The 16,632-nt window shown below is 38.9% G+C and overlaps 1 protein-coding gene across 1 annotated transcript; it reads right to left on the bottom strand.

The window, feature by feature from the left end:
- Nucleotides 1-11,286: 11,286 nt before the first annotated feature.
- On the bottom strand, nt 11,287-14,435 carry OR13F1 (olfactory receptor family 13 subfamily F member 1). The gene is made up of 2 exons (XM_004048384.5): nt 14,388-14,435; nt 11,287-12,243 (listed from the first exon to the last, which is right to left on the bottom strand). The coding sequence occupies exons 1-2, from the start codon at nt 14,433-14,435 to the stop codon at nt 11,287-11,289; spliced, it is 1,005 nt and encodes a 334-aa protein (XP_004048432.5).
- Between the last annotated feature and the right edge of the window lie 2,197 nt (nt 14,436-16,632).

The raw sequence follows: 16,632 nt of genomic DNA, 5'->3' as shown, positions 1-16,632 counted from the left end.
GAGTTTCTGCCGAGAGATCCGCTGTTAGTCTGATGGGCTTCCCTTTGTGGGTAACCCAACCTTTCTCTCTGGCTGCCCTTAACATTTTTTCCTTCATTTCAACTTTGGTGAATCTGACAATTATGTGTCTTGGAGTTGCTTTTCTCGAGGAGTATCTTTGTGGTGTTGTCTGTATTTCCTGAATCTGAATGTTGGCCTGCCTTGCTAGATTGGGGAAGTTCTCCTGGATAATATCCTGCAGAGTGTTTTCCAACTTGGTTCCATTCTCCCTGTCACTTTCAGGTACACCAGTCAGACGTAGATTTGGTCTTTTCACATAGTCCCATATTTATTGGAGGCTTTGTTCGTTTCTTTTTATTATTTTTTCTCTAAACTTCCCTTCTCACTTCATTTCATTCATTTCATCTTCCATCCCTGATACCCTTTCTTCCAGTTGATTGCATCGGCTCCTGAGGCTTCTGCATTCTTCACGTAGTTCTCGAGCCTTGGCTTTCAGCTCCATCAGCTCCTTTAAGCACTTCTCTGTATTGGTTATTCTAGTTATACATTCATCTAAATTTTTTTCAAAGTTTTTAACTTCTTTGCGTTTGGTTTGAATTTCCTCCTGTAGCTCGGAGTAGTTTGATCGTCTGAAGCCTTCTTCTCTCAGCTCGTCAAAGTCATTCTCCATCCAGCTTTCTTCCGTGCTGGTGAGGAACTGCATTCCTTCGGAGGAGGAGAGGTGCTCTGCTTTTTAGAGTTTCCAGTTTTTCTGCTCTGTTTTTTCCCCATCTTTGTGGTTTTATCTACTTTTGGTCTTTGATGATGGTGATGTACAGATGGGTTTTTGGTGTGGATGTCCTTTCTGTTTGTTAGTTTTCCTTCTAACAGACAGGACCTCAGCTGCAGGTCTGTTGGAGTTTGCTAGAGGCCACTCCAGACAGTTTGCCTGGGTATCAGCAGTGGTGGCTGCAGAACAGCAGATTTTCGTGAACCACGAATGCCGCTGTCTGATCGTTCCTCTGGAAGTTTTGTCTCAGAGGAGTACCTGGCCGTGTGAGGTGTCAGTCTGCCCCTACCGGGGGGCGCCTCCCAGTTAAGCTGCTCGGGAGTTAGGGGTCAGGGACTTATTTGAGGAGGCAGAGTGCCCGTTCTCAGATCTCCAGCTGCATGCTGGGAGAACCACTGCTCTCTTCAAAGCTGTCAGACAGGGACATTTAAGTCTGCAGAGGTTACTGCTGTCTTTTTGTTTGTCTGTGCCCTGCCGCCAGAGGTGGAGCCTACAGAGGCAGGCAGGCCTCCTTGAGCTGTGGTGGGCTCCACCCAGTTCGAGCTTCCCGGCTGCTTTGTTTACCTAAGCAAGCCTGGGCAATGGTGGGCTGACCTCCCCCAGCCTCGCTGCCACCTTGCAGTTTGATCTCAGACTGCTGTGCTAGCAATCAGCGAGACTCTGTGGGCGTAGGACCCTCCGAGCCATGTGCGGGATATAATCTCCTGGTGCGCCCTTTTTTAAGCCCGTCGGAAAAGCACAGTATTAGGGTGGGAGTGACCCGATTTTCCAGGTGCCATCTGTCACCCATTTCTTTGACTAGGAAAGGGAACTCCCTTATCCCTTGCGCTTCCCAAGTGAGGCAATGCTTCGCCCTGCTTCAGCTCACGCACGGTGCGCTGCACCCACTGTCCTGTGCCCACTGTCTGGCACTCCCTAGTGAGATGAACCCAGTACCTCAGATGGAAATGCAGAAATCACCCGTCTTCTGCGTCACTCATGCTGGGAGCTGTAGACTGGAGCTCTTCCTATTCAGCCATCTTGGCTGCACCCTCTACATTTTATTTTTTCAAAAATCCTCCATTGCAACAGGATTTTCAAATTAATTAATACACCACTCTATTTATAACATTTTCTCATTCTAAAAATTACATCTTTGTATGTCCTTCTACTGCTTGTATTGTTCACAATTTAACACATTTCTATTTTTTCTTTTTAAATGAGCTAACTAAAATTTCATTTACTGTTAATTTTTTATGAATTCAACTGAGTTAAATTTTTTGTTTTCTAATATCTGCTTTTGGTTCATTTAACAAATATTTATTTAAAGTACTTTTTAAATCTTCAGCACTGTTGAAGAAACTGGGGATTCAGGATAGTATAGAAATGGAAAGGTTGGTGTTCTCTTGAGACTTACAGTTTACAAGTGGAAACACAAAATACCTAAATAAATAAATAATAGCTGATATAACTTCATACATGTGGTAGTTCCATAAAAAAAGCTGAATCAAAGTGTCTTGAGCCAATGCCATTTTAAAATAGAAGCCTTTGTTGTTAATAATTTCTTTCTTACCTTAGTTTATTTGTATACCTTTTATAAAAGAATTAGTTGGCTAATATACGTGATATATTATATGTATATTATACATATATTCTCTTTTATAACTTTTAAATAATTAATTTATTTAAAATTGCTAGTCCAGCAAGGAGATATCTTCAAGTTCAATTGCATGACAGCCTGAGAGATTATTCCTGAAGATATTTAGAAGGAGGAAGTGTGTACTATGCTACCTGGATTCATACCTCAGCATTTCCCCATCTCTATCAAGAGAATACAGGGATGCCAACCCCCAACTCCATGCAGTCTAAAATCTGTATATAACTTTTGACTTCCCCAAAACTTAACTACTAGTAGCCTACTGTTGATTGGAAGCCTTACTGATAACATAAATACTTGACTAACATATATTCTGTATGTTATATGGATGATAGACTATGTTTCTGCAATAAATTAAGCTAGAGAAAAGAAAAAGTTTTTAAGAAAATCATAAGGTAAAGAAAATGTTATTAAGATAATCATAAGGTAAAGAAAATATATTTAGTATTTATTAAGTGGAAATGGATCATCATAAAAGTCTTCATCCTCATGTTTTTCATGTTGAGCAGGCTGAGGAAGAGGAGGAAGAGGAAAGTCTGGTCTTGCTGTTTGAGGGGTAGTAGAGGTGGAAGAAAATCCATGCATAAGTGGACCTGTGCAATTCAAACCCATGTTCAAGGGTCAACTATTGTGAATACTCAAGGGCTAAGGTGGGCAATGATTATGATTTGTGTTTTAGTTTAAGTTATCCCTAAATTTGCCCAGTCTTCGTAAGTAAACCACAGTTGCCTGTACTCTCAAGAGAGGTCACACACAAGGATTTGCAGGTTTAGTCCAACCCCAGAACCTTTTGAAGAACCTGGGCTCCACAGTTTTTCCAGCAGAGCTGCTTTTTAGTGAAGCTGAGAGGGAAACAGGAGTTCAAGGACATTCAGCTGATTGTGAGAATTAGAATAACATAATGGTTAAGTGAAAGGGTCTGTGTCGAATTGGTTGGATTCCAGCTCCACCACATACCTGATTTGTAAATAACCTAAGCCATTTAATCTCTTTTTACTCAGGTTGCTCATTTGGAAAGTGGAAGTGACAATATGGTTGATGAAATGGAATAAAATATTACCAATACCAACTCCAGCATTATTGCTTGTATTAAATTACTGCATGTAAAGAATTTAGAAGAGTGTCTAGAGCACAGTAATAACTCAATAAGCATTCTGGATTTTTACTATTTATTATTATTACTTTTAGTATTATCACTGCAGCCAGGACCCTGTTCCACATGTATTTCAGTTGTTCTTTCCTTATGTTGCTAACACCTTGTAAGTAAATCATTCTCCCCTGTAAGCTCCTGCTAGCCTTCATTTCTGTGGCATTCAAAGCCTTGCCTTTGTTTCCTGATTAATTTTTTTCCACACTATATAGCCATCTTTCTCATTACAATGCAATTATTTGTGGTGGGACCATGTTTCTTTGGTGATATGGAAGCCACTCTGTATTTATTTCCTTCTGGGCTAGTTGAGAGCCAGTTGTAGCTGCTTAGGTAATCAGGTCGTCCTCGATCCTAAAAAGCACTGTAAGAGGAATTATAAGTTCATCCCCATCTCCCTTGTGCAGGCTCCAATCTTTGAAAATACTTCAGTGGTCTTTGGGGAAAAAAATAAGTTGCAAAGTGAAGCTGAAGCAAGACTCAAGACAATTGAGAGACAGTGTCAAACAATAAAAGGGTGATAATTTTAAAGTCACAGGTGGAGTTTAATGAATCATTGTGCCACTAGCTGCCTGAGGGTCTAGGCCAGATTGCATCACTTTTTTGGACTTTAATTTTTTATTAGTATAAAATAATCTACCATTCAATGAGAAATGATGGATAAACAAAATATGATGCAATTTATAATCTCAACAAGATATCACTTTAATTTGACTTACCATTACATGGATTTAGAATTACCATAGTTTAGATCATATCTCCAAAGATAGTTCTGCTGAGTCAGACATTTTCTTTTTTTTTTTTTTTGAGATGGAGTCTCGCTCTGTCACCCAGGCTGGAGTGCAGTGGCGCGATCTCGGCTCACTGCAACCTCTGCCTCCCCAGTTCAAGCGATTCTTCTGCCTGAGCCTCCTGAGTAGCTGGGACTACAGGTGTGCACCACCACACCTGGCTAATTTTTGTATTTTTAGTAGAGATGAGGTTTCACCATATTGGCTGGTCTCAAACTCCTGACCTCATGATCCGCCCACCTTGGCCTCCCAAAGTGCTGGGATTACAGGCATGAGCCACTGCACCCGGCTGACATTTTCTTAATGTAGATTTGGTGACTCATGACTGCACATATTACATTAATGATTTTTTTTTTTTTTTTTTTTGGAAACAGAGTCTTGCTCTGTCACCCAGGCTAGAGTGCAGTGGCGCAATCTTGGCTCACTGCAAGCTGCTCCTCCCGGGTTCACACCATTCTCCTGCCTCAGCCTCCAGAGTAGCTGGGACTACAGGGGCCTGCCACCACGCCAGGCTAATTTTTTTTTTTTTTTTGTATTTTTAGTAGAGACGGGGTTTCACCGTGTTAGCCAGGATGGTCTTGATCTCCTGACCTTGTGATCCATCCACCTCATTAATGATATTTCACAGTCACAATTAGACATCCATCTAGGAAAATATATTTGTACTAAATGTGATTACTAATGCGAGCAAGGGCAGCAGTTCATCAGATGATTTTACCTTTTTTGGGAGACTCTTCATGATATTTCAAATTTGAGATGTAATTTTGGTGGACTTTAACACTTCAAAAAAATAACTCTTTCATTAGCAATCTTTTGCACCATCCACAACTAAGAGTGTATCCAGATTTGTTCACATGTCATTTGATGACATTTAGTCACAGGCATAGGCAGTGAGAAGTCATTCTGGTGGCACTGACTAGTAGATCCTGTGTGCCCTTGTCAGGGCCTTGCGCATACACCCTGCTCTCCAGCTCAGCTCTGGGAAAAGCAGGGCATACTAGCTTCATCTGACTGTGGATAGAAGATTAAAATTAAGCGTTAACAGTAGTTTGAAATAGCCCATGTCAGTGACTTGGCCTGTCATACTGGCCTGCGTACAATTTCCTCGGTCATTCTACCATGCTTATCTCCTCATGGCCACAACGTAGTGACCACATTCAAGGCAGATGCTGCCTTTAGGCCCCTTTGTATTAAAAGCAAAACCCTTCCCAGAGCCCCTAGAAAACTTACACTTATTCTTATTGACAGGAACTATATCCATGAGCACCCCAGCTGCAAGTGAGGCTTAAAAAGATAATAGTAAGCCTTTCTGACCTTTAGAGTAAAGGTGCCAAGGGAGAAGGAAGTCAGCAGTGGGTGTTAAGTATCATAGAAACGGATTCAAGAAAGATCCCTAAGGCAAAATTATGTAGGGCAGAGGATGTGTTCAGTCATTATCCTGCATGGAAAAAGCAAAGTCAAGAATCCTGAGTCACCTGGACCATCAGCCACATGTTCTCTCCCTCCTTTGGGTCAGGAGGAGCTAGAATAGATCCAGTTTGACTTTGCAGAATGTATAAACTGCTCTGTATTTATTAACAAAGAAAAAAGGAGAGAAGATCCAAGTAATCACAAACAAAAATGACAAAGATGACATTATAACTGTTGTGACAGAAATGCAATAGATCCTCAGAGACTATCCTGAACACCTCTATGCACACAAACTAGAAAATTTAGAGGAAATGGGTAAATTCCTGGAAATATACAACCCCCCAAGACTGAATCAGGATGAAATTGAAACCCTAAACAATCCAATATTGAGTTCCAAAATTGAACTGGGAACCAAATACTTACCAACCAAAAAAAGCTCTGGACTAGATGGATTTACAGTTGCATTCTACCAGATGTGCAAAGAAGAGCTGGTACCAATTCTACTACAACAATTTTCATAAAATCAAGGGGGACTCCTCCCTAACTAATTCTATGAAGCCAGCATCACCCTGATAACAAAACCTGGCAAAGACACGATGCAAAAAGAAAACTACAGGCCAATATTACTGAGGAGGAAAGATGCAAAAAATCATCAACAAAATACTAGCAAATTGAATCCAGCATATATCAAAAAGTTAATTCACCACAATCAAATAGGTTTCGTTCCTGGGATGCAAGGTTGTTTCAACATATGCAAATCAATAAATGTGATTCACCACATGAACACAATTAAAAACAAATCCCATATGATCATCTCAATAGATGTAGACAAAGCCTTTGGTAAAATCCAACATCTCTTCATGATAAACACCCTCAAAAAACTAGGCATCAAAGGGACATACCTCAAAATAATAAGAACCTTCTGTGACAAACTTAGAGCCAACATCATACTGAATGGGCAAAAGTTGGAAGCATTCCCTTTGAGAACTGAAAGAAGACAGTGATGCTTACTCTCACCACTCCTATTGAAGATAGTACTGAAAGTCTTAGCCACAGCAATCAGAGAAGAGAAATAAAAGACATCCAAATAGGATAAGAAGTCAAAATATCTCTCTTTGTTGATTATACGACTTTATACCTAGAAAACCCTAAAGATTCTGCTCAAAGGGTCCTGGAACTGATAAACAACTTCAGTAAAGTTTCAGCGTACAAAATCAATGCACAAAAATTAGTAGCATTTCTATACACCAATAGCATTCAAGCCAAAAGCCAAATCAAGAGTGCAATCCCATTTACAATAGCCACACACAAAAATAAAATACCTAGGGATACATCTAACCAAGGAGATGAAAGATCTCCACAAGGAGAACTACAAAACACTGCTGAATGAAATCACAGATGATACAAACAAATGGAAAAACATTTCATGCTCATGGATTAGAAGAATCAATATCGAAAACGGCCACACTGCCCAAAGCAATCTATAGATTCAATGCTATTCCTATCAAACTTCCAATGTAATTTTTCATGGAATTGGAAAAATTATGCTAAAATTCATATGGAACCAAAAAGACCCTGAATACCCAAGGCAATCTTAAGCAAAAAGAACAAAGGAAAAAGAACATCATATTACCCAACTCTAAAAACTATACAATAAGGCCACCATAACTGAAACAGCTTGGTACTGGTACATAAACAGACACATAGACCAGTGGAACAGAATAGAGAACCCAGAAATGAAGCCACGGACCTACAGCCATCTAATCTTTACAAAGTTGACAAAAATAAACAATGAAGGAAGGACTCCCTATTCAATAAATGGTACTGGGATAGGTGGCGAGCTACATGCAGAAGAATGAGACTGGACTCCTACTTTTCACCATACACAAAAATGTACTCAAGATGGATTAAAGATTTAAATGTAAGACCTCAAACTATAAGAATCCTTGAATAAAACCTAGCAAACACCATTCTGGCCATTGGCCTTGGGAAATAATTTATGACCAAGTCCTCAAAAGCAACTGCAACAAAAGAAAAATTGATTAAGTGGAACCTAATTAAACTAAAGAACTTCTGCACAGCAAAAGAAACTATTAACAGAGTAAACAGACAACTTACAAAATGGGAGAAAATATTTGCAAACTATGCATTTGACAAAGGTCTAATATCTAGAATCTATAAGGAAGTTAATTCAACAAGCAAAAACCAAATAACTCCATTAAGGAGTAAGGAAAAGACATGAACAGACACTTCTCAAAAGAAGACATACACGTGGCCAACAAAGATACGAAAAAATGCTCAACATCACTAATCATAAGAGAAGTGCAAATCAAAATCACAATGAGACACCATCTTGTACTGTCAGAATGGCTATTACTAAAAAGCCAAAGAACAGCAGATGTTGGCAAGGCTGCAGAGAAATGGAAATGCTTAGAGAGGGAATGCTTATACATTGTTGGTGGGAATGTAAATTGGTTCACCCATTGTGAAAAACAGTTTGGAGATTTCTTAAAGAACTTAGAACTACCATTTCACTCACCAATCCCATTACTGGGTATATATCCAAAAGAAAATAAGTCATTCTACTAAAAAGATGCATGCACTTATATGTTCATCACAGGACTATTCACAGTAGCAAAGACATGGAATCATCCTAGGTGCCCATCCTAGGTTCCCACGGTGGATTATGTAAAGAAAATGTGGTACATATATACGATGGAATACTAGGCAGTCATAGATAAGAACAAAATCATGCCTTTTGTAGCAACATGGATGCAGCTACAGGCCACTCTCCTAAGCCATTTAATGGAGAAACAGAAAACACATGTTCTCACTTGTAAGCGAGAGCTAAACATTGGGTACTTATGGCAACAATAGACAGGGGGGATAATAGAGGAGTGAGGTATGGGTGCAAGGGATGAAAAACTAACTGTTGGGTACTGTGCTCATTATCTGGATGACAGGATCATTTGTATCCCAAACCTCAGCATCATGCAATATACCCCTGTAAGAAACCTGCATATGTACTACTTGAATCCAAGATAAAATTTGAAATGAAAAAAATAAAAATAATAAATCATCCCACTTTGTGTACATAGAGAAAAATATCACATTGTATCCCATAAATGTATACAATTATTATTTGTCAGTCAATGATAATATTTTTAAAATGTTGTAGTGGTGGGGGCTGCTCATCATGGAATAATGAAGATGTAATCAGGACACAGTTCAGGATTACATATATAGTTCCATCCTTGGGAGGAGAGCAACGAAAACATACTTGGGTTACGTAGAAGTTAACTCCATCTTGGCTTTGTTTGGACAAGATGACTCTTGCAGAAGTAGCTGAAATCTGAGGACTTTTTCTAGGCTTGTGGGGGTCCAACCAGGTAGATAAGGCCATTTTGTTGTTTTGCTTCTGGACAGCTTGTTGGCTTGTCCTACACTGCAATTCCTAATTTAGTTCATTGCATCCTTAAAAACACTGATTAAGACTTTGAAGAAGATATCATGTGCCTGATACATGCCCACTGGAGCTGATGAAACATAAAACTTTAAATTCAATACAATTTTTATAGGTTTTTTTCCACCCATATAAACACATAAGATGAATTATTGTGTGCTTAATGTTTGTGATTACCTGGAATTAGTTTTTTTTTCTAAAATTGGTGTAGAAACTGAGTGGTTAACAGTTTTAACATCCTTCCTCCTCTTCAGCCAAATAACAGCATCATGCTGTGGTCACTACTGCCTGATCCTGAAATGTTTAAGGATGGAAATAAAAATAACTGTGTAGCTTTGATTCTTAATAAAAATTTCCAGTACCTACCTTTGTAGAGATTCTGAATAGAACTGGGAATCTGATACTTGAGTAAGAAAAGTGTTCTGATGTGTGCTAACAGCACTTGGATTAAGATCACCAGCACACTTCCTACTCATTGAATTCTTTCCTTCTACATGGTTCCATTCCTAATCCATTTATCTACAACTGAGTAATTTCTTGCAAGCTCTGTCTTGCTCAGTCTGGGACCTCTTGTAATCATTATCTGTAATTGCATCATATTCCCTACACCTAAGGCTTAGGAAGGTTATATGTATGCAGCAAGAAGTACCTTCTCCCTAGGATAAAGCCATCACCCACATAAATCCAAGGAACCTTCTCTGATAAAGAACTAATGTGTGCACAATGGCCTCAATATTCTATAGCTCCAGAGAGGGTGGAAAAGACAAGGAAAAGTACATCAATATGTAACATTGGTAAAATTATAATTTATGTAATTTTGCTCACATATATTTATGAATCTGTTTCTACAATATGTATCTGCATTCATATATTATTTATCTTGCAATATAATTTCACTCCTCAGCTTTAATTAACTGGTCAATTCAGCATGCTTTAAGAAAAATAATAACATGATAGGTGTGTGTTGATGAATTCACTGAGACAATCAAAGTACAATATAAGTATATTCTAATCTTATATCCATAGATACTTCAGGATCTCCCAATTGTATATCTATTCCACCTCATACATAGGATTACAATAGTGCCAACGCTTGTTATGATATATTTGCACACACACAGATATTTTCTCATCCCCCACATATAACATTCCAAATAAAGAAAATCACTCAGCCGGGCGTGGTGGCTCACGCCTGTAATCCCAGCACTTTGGGAGGCCAAGGCAGGCGGATCACAAGGTCAGGAGATTGAGACCATCCTGGCTAACAAGGTGAAACCCTGTCTCTACTAAAAATACAAAAATTAGCCGAGCGTGGTGGCGGGCGCCTGTAGTCCCAGCTACTCAGGAGGCTGAGGCAGGAGAATGGCGTGAACCCCGGAGGCGGAGCTTGCAGTGAGCCGAGATCGCGCCACTGCACTCCAGCCTGGGCGACAGAGCAAGACTCTGTCTCAAAAAACAAAACAAAACAAAACAAAACAGAAAAACCCAAAATCACTCATATTTCATTACATTTAAAACCACGTTTTTTCCACTTTAACATGTTGGAAACTAGGAAGAGTTCCAAAATTGATGCTATTTTGGTTTTACAAATTATTAGGGGTGTGTGTGTGTGTGTGTGTGTGTGTGTGCATGTGTGTATACTTTGAGTTGTATCCACACTAATTAAAAAACATATATTCTTTTTAAATTGAGGGGAAATTGTGAATCATTTGGAGTAAATTATTTCAAAATTGACTATCCTCAAAATTTTACAGTTTTGGCATATTTATTGTTACTATGCTTATGTCACAGCTGGACACTGAGATGCTATAGAAAGTAAATATGAAACAATAGGCAATTATCTAATTTTAGTTTTATACTAATATTCAATAAATGCTAATTGCTTTCTTGGAAACTTAATTTATTCTTCATAAATGATTTGTTAATATGAAAAGTTTTACTTCTAAGACAAATCAGAATAGAGGACATAATAGTAAACTTCTATTGAAAATAAGTAGTTTCCAGGGTTGGTTTAAGTAAACTATTATGCAGTTTTCTGGGTAATGTTGATTATCTATATGAGTGTGATTGTTATTTGAGGATGGAAATGAAGGCAGTATTAAAAGGATTTCTAATCAGCAATTTTTTCAAGGCCACTTTCACCTCTTTGTTCCGTAGACTATAGATGATAGGATTCAACATGGGGGTTAGTCCGGCATACACCAAAGCCATAAATTTATCTATTTCCTGTGAATCTACAGTGGAGGGCTTCAGGTACATGGAGAGAGCCATCCCATAGAACAAAACTACCACCATCAGGTGGGCTGTGCACGTTGAAAAGGCTTTACTTCGGCCTTCCACTGAGCTGATTCTCAGGATACTGGCGAGAATAAATGCATAAGAGATACAAATGAGGAGCATTGGCATGGGGAGAAGAAGTACACTGATCACCAGCATGATTAACTGCACCAGGGAGGTGTCCACACAAACCAATTTCAAGATGGCCAGAATTTCACAAGTGAAATGATTGATGATGCTATTACCACAGAGAGACAGTGGCAGCACAGACATCATTTCCACCAGGGCAGTGAGACAGCCTGTCATCCAGGAGCCACCTGCAATCTGCACACAGGTTCTCCTATTCATGATGATAGGGTATCTCAGGGGGTTGCAGATGGCCACATACCGGTCATGTGCCATCATGGGCAGGAGCACACACTCAGTGGAGCCCACGGCAAGGGAGAGGTACATCTGAGTGGCACACCCTGAGAATGAAATAGTGTTTCTCCCTGAAACAAAGTTTGCCAGCATTGGAGTGAGTGCAGAAGAGGAGTACCAGATGTCCAGAAAGGTGAGATTGCTGAGGAAGAGGTACATAGGGGTGTGCAGGTGGGAATCTAGAATGGTGATGGAGATCAGAAAAATGTTGCCCAGCAAGGTGATCAGGTACATCAGCAAGCACACCGCAAATATGATGACCTGAACTTTGGGGTAGTGAGAAAATCCCAGGAAGAAAAATACTTTTACAGATGTCCAATTTGCCAGGAACTTTTTTTTATGTTATGTTCACCTGTACGTATGCGTAGAAGGATTAACGTCACACATATATAAAACATAACCCCCTCCTTCACATATCTGGCATGTTTTATTTATATGAACTTGTGTTCTGTTCTTAAATGGTTCTCTAGGTTAGTGATAGTAATATATTTTGAAGAAATTTGTCACTAATAAGAAAAATTTAAGCAGGAAGTCAACAGATACATCCTTAAAATATTACTTTTGCTGTAAGATTTTCTTTTGGCAATGTGAGGGTAGGAGGATGGTGTATTTAATCAGTATCACAAAAGAATGAGAAAAGAAACAATATTTTGCATTCTTTCTTTTTCCAAAACCACATTTTAACTGATCTATTTACCTCTGTACCATTGGCATGATTTTCTTCCTCTGATTTGGTAATAATCTTCTTACTTAGGAACTGTTTGGATTTCCAAGTTCACAGTTTCTTCTGCCATTCCTGGAGATATATCCAAAATAATTTGGAAGTCTCAGGGAATAAAGGCAAAAAAAGGTATAGATTTCTGCAGCCATAAAGTAACAGAGACTTTGGACACTTAGAAACAAGCCCAGAGTTTCCTTCTCAAACTCAGGAAAATGGTGACATGTGTCTCATGCTAGGAGACACATGGCAGATACTTCTTTCATCTTGCTGTTGTCCTGATGTTTGCACTGCAGAAACATCCTGCAAAGAACCAGCCATTGGCAGTGTAGGGCAATTTAAGCTATTTGTTCCTTTTGAAAAGTCTTCAATTCATGCAGCAAATTAAACATCTATTTGTATAGTATTACAAATTCTAAAACTCCAGGGACAGTGTCCCATAAACCCAATTATAGTCAGTAGCTTGTCTTGTCTAATTGTAGGGTTATTCAAACAATACATAAACATGTTTCCTGTCTACACTGTCTTTGGGAAGGGGAACTTTACTCTTCTCCCAATAGTGTTATGAAGTCAGGCTTGTTAATTTAAATGAAGTGAAAAATAATGGATAATGTTGGTAGTTTCTCCTTCAGATTGTAGGAGAGTTTTATAATATCAACGAGATCAAGTTGTACTTGATACGGAGCCCACCAAAGACAGGGGAATGAGTGCTTAAGTAACTTTTCTATTGTTCAATATGGCTTAAAGAGAAGGCCATTGAGGGCAGATATTTCTCATAGAACATGAAGGTCCATTTGCTTTCAGAAACACTTTTTCTTTTGGGAAGTGAGCTTCACCCTATAAAGGCATCGTTACCCTTCAGAAATCTACTGATTGTCCTATCTTTTTGAGTGATGCTTTATAATCCCTGTTCACAACTTGTCTGTTTTCCAAGTGAGAGATGAATGGTTAACAGTGTATGGTGGCGTGGGGAATGCATATTGTCAATGTCACCACTGTACAATAGTGATTGTATAACTTGCTTCTTAGTAGCAGATTGTAATCATGGCCATTACTGAATTGTTTTATATCACATCAAATATCCTTCATTGTCAGAGAAGGTCATAAATTTGAATGATTGCCAAGATTTTTCGAAGCACAGTAAAAAAAAATCTCTTCGCTAGTTAGTATTTGCAATCAGAATGCATCTTTTAGGTCTGTCATGTACTCACTCCAACAGAGATAGAACTTTCATGGCCTTAGGATCATGCATATGGTTCCCTTCTTTAACTATAGGAAAGCTTGGTGCACAGGAAAGACTAGGGACTTTTTGCAATAAACACTTTCCACTTTACCACTTCATTTTTGTCACCTAGAGCAAGTTGATGATCCTCATTGAGATTCAGATTATTTATAAAAGGGCAATGACAATATTTCTTTATCTGAGTTGTTTTGAGGAATAAAGATATTTCATGTAAAGCAACTAAGACTGTAGTTGATGTACAGTAGGTAGTTAATAAATGTTAGATTTTTCTCCATTCTGTGCTTTTTGACTTGTTTCTTCAATCATCTTTTTTCCTTGTATTTATTCTCCGTTTTCATTATTTCCCTCTTTGACTATGGCAATGCCCTTCCTTTGCTTTTCTCATTTAGACAATATTTGCTGCAACTGCAATACAAATGGTTAAAGCAAAAGAGAGAAAAGAAATGGACTAACATCTGGCCCCAGAATCCACTTTTCCTCGAATTTGTTTATCTGATACTCCTTCTGACTTACCTGTCCAGTTCCTGTAGACCAAAGCTTGTGAGGCTCCAAGTGAATCATTTAGGTTGACTTGATTGTGCTTGGGGGAAGGGTTAGAAGAGTACATTATTGGCTGGGCGCGGTGGCTCATGCCTGTAATCTCAGTACTTTGGGAGGCCAAGGCAGGAGGATCATGAGATCAAGAGATTGAGACCATCCTGGCCAAAATGGTGAAACCCCGTCTCTACTAAAAATACAAAAATTAGCTGGGCATGGTGGCACGTGCCTGTAGTCCCAGCTACTAGGAGGCTGAGGCAGAAGAAAGAATTGCTTGAACCTGGGAGGCGGAGGTTGCAGTGAGCTGAGATCACGCCACTGCCCTCCAGCCTGGCGACAGAACGAGACTCCATCTCAAAAAAAAAAAAAAAAAAAAAAAAAGAACAGTACATTATTTTAGGGCTACCCACAAAAAGATGATGTGGATGCAACGAATAAGTCTCAGAAAAGTTGCCAGTCTTATTTCCCACTCTATATGCAGCAACAGACTGCATTTCTGCTTTGGAGATACTTCAGAAAATGCTGAAAAGAAGAAATACTGAACCTCCATGGAATTTTCTCTCTGATGGTAAATTATTCTACTATAAAGACACATGCACACATATGTTTATTGCAGCACTGTTCACAATAGCAAAGACTTGGAACTAACCCATATGCCCATCAATGATAGACTGGATAAAGAAAATGTTGCACAGATACACCGTGGAATACTATGCAGCCATAAAAAAAGAATGAGTTCACATCCTTTGCAGGGACATGGATGAAGCTGGAAGCTATCATCTTCAGCAAACTAACACAAGAATAGAAAACCAAACACTGCATGTTCTCACTCATAAGTGGGAGTTGAACAATGAGAACACATGGACACAGGGAGGGGAACATCACACACTGGGGCCTGTTGAGGGGTCGGGGGCAAGGGGAGGGAGAGCATTAGGACAAACACCTAATGCATGCGGGGCTTAAAACCTAGATGACGGGTTGATCGGTGCAGCAAACCACCATGGCACATGTATACCTATGTTAACAAACCTGAACATTCTGCACATGTATCCTGGAACTTAAAGTAGAATAAAAATTAAAAAAAAAAAGAAAAGAAAATCAACCGACTATATATTGCATGGATTTCCTTCCGAATTCTTTTATTCTGTTCTACTGATCTATTCATTTTTCTTTATGCCAATACCATAGTAGCTAGATCATTATAGATTTAAAATAAGTTCATAATGAGGTAGTGTAAATCCTCCAACTTTATTCTTCTTTTTCAATGTTGTTTTGGCTATACTACGTCCTTTTCTTTTCCTATTAGCTTTGGAATTGTCAGTTTCTCCAAAACCGCTTCCTAGATTTTGAGTGGTATGGCAGTAATTTGTAGATCAATATTGGGAGATTTGATATCTTAATAATATTGATTCTGCTGATTCATGAACAATGTATCTCTCATTTCTATAGGTCTTTAAATTCTGTCTGCAATGTTCTGTATCTTTCAATATAAAAGCTTTACAGATCTGCCAGGCACGGTGGCTCAAGCCTGTAATCCAAGCACTTTGGGAGGCTGAGGCGGGTGGATCATTTGAGGTTAGGAGTTCCAGACCGGCCTGGCCAACATGGTGAGACCCCATCCTACTAAAAATGCAAAAATAAGCTGGGTGTGGTGGCATGCTCCTGTAATCCCTGCTATTCAGGAGTCTGAGGCAGGAGAATCGCTTGAACCCAGGAGACAGTTTGGAGTGAGCCAAGATGGCACCACTGCACTCCAGCCTGGGTGACAGAGTGAGACTCTGTCTCAAAAAAAAAAAAAAAAAAGTTAATTTTCCCTGTTATTTTATATTTTAAAATATGTGGTATTTTTCAAATATATATGCATTTCAATTTCTTTTTGTTGGTAAATAGAAATGCAAGTGGTGTGTATATGGTGACATATCCTGATAGCTTGATAAATTCTTTTATTAATTTTATTATTTACTGTGTGGATTCCTTGGAAATTTTTGTCACTGTTCACATACGCAATCTGGTTGTCTGTGAATCGGGACACTTTTCTTCTTTCTTTCCAACTGTAACCCCTTTTAGTTATTTCTCTTGTCTTATTGTTCTGGCTAAGACAGTCAATACAGTGCTACACACAAGTGGTGATAGTGGACATTCTTGCCTTGTTCTTGATCTTAGGAGGAGAACATTCAGTCTTTTAATTGACTTTTTTCTGGCTGTTTCACCTTGGACATAT

This window comes from Gorilla gorilla, chromosome 13, assembly GCF_029281585.2.
Source record: "Gorilla gorilla gorilla isolate KB3781 chromosome 13, NHGRI_mGorGor1-v2.1_pri, whole genome shotgun sequence".
NCBI lineage: Eukaryota > Metazoa > Chordata > Mammalia > Primates > Hominidae > Gorilla > Gorilla gorilla.
The sequence above is the reverse complement of the archived record's forward strand: the minus strand, read 5'-3'. Positions and strand labels throughout refer to the sequence as shown.

Bases quoted from the DNA above. Each gene is read 5' to 3' on its own strand.
- OR13F1 (XM_004048384.5), bottom strand. From the start codon at position 14,435: ATGATTCACTTGGAGCCTCACAAGCTTTGGTCTACAGGAACTGGACAG. The intron at 12,244-14,387 runs GTAAGTCAGAAG...CATAAAAAAAAG, and splicing joins GGTCTACAGGAACTGGACAG to TTCCTGGCAAATTGGACATC.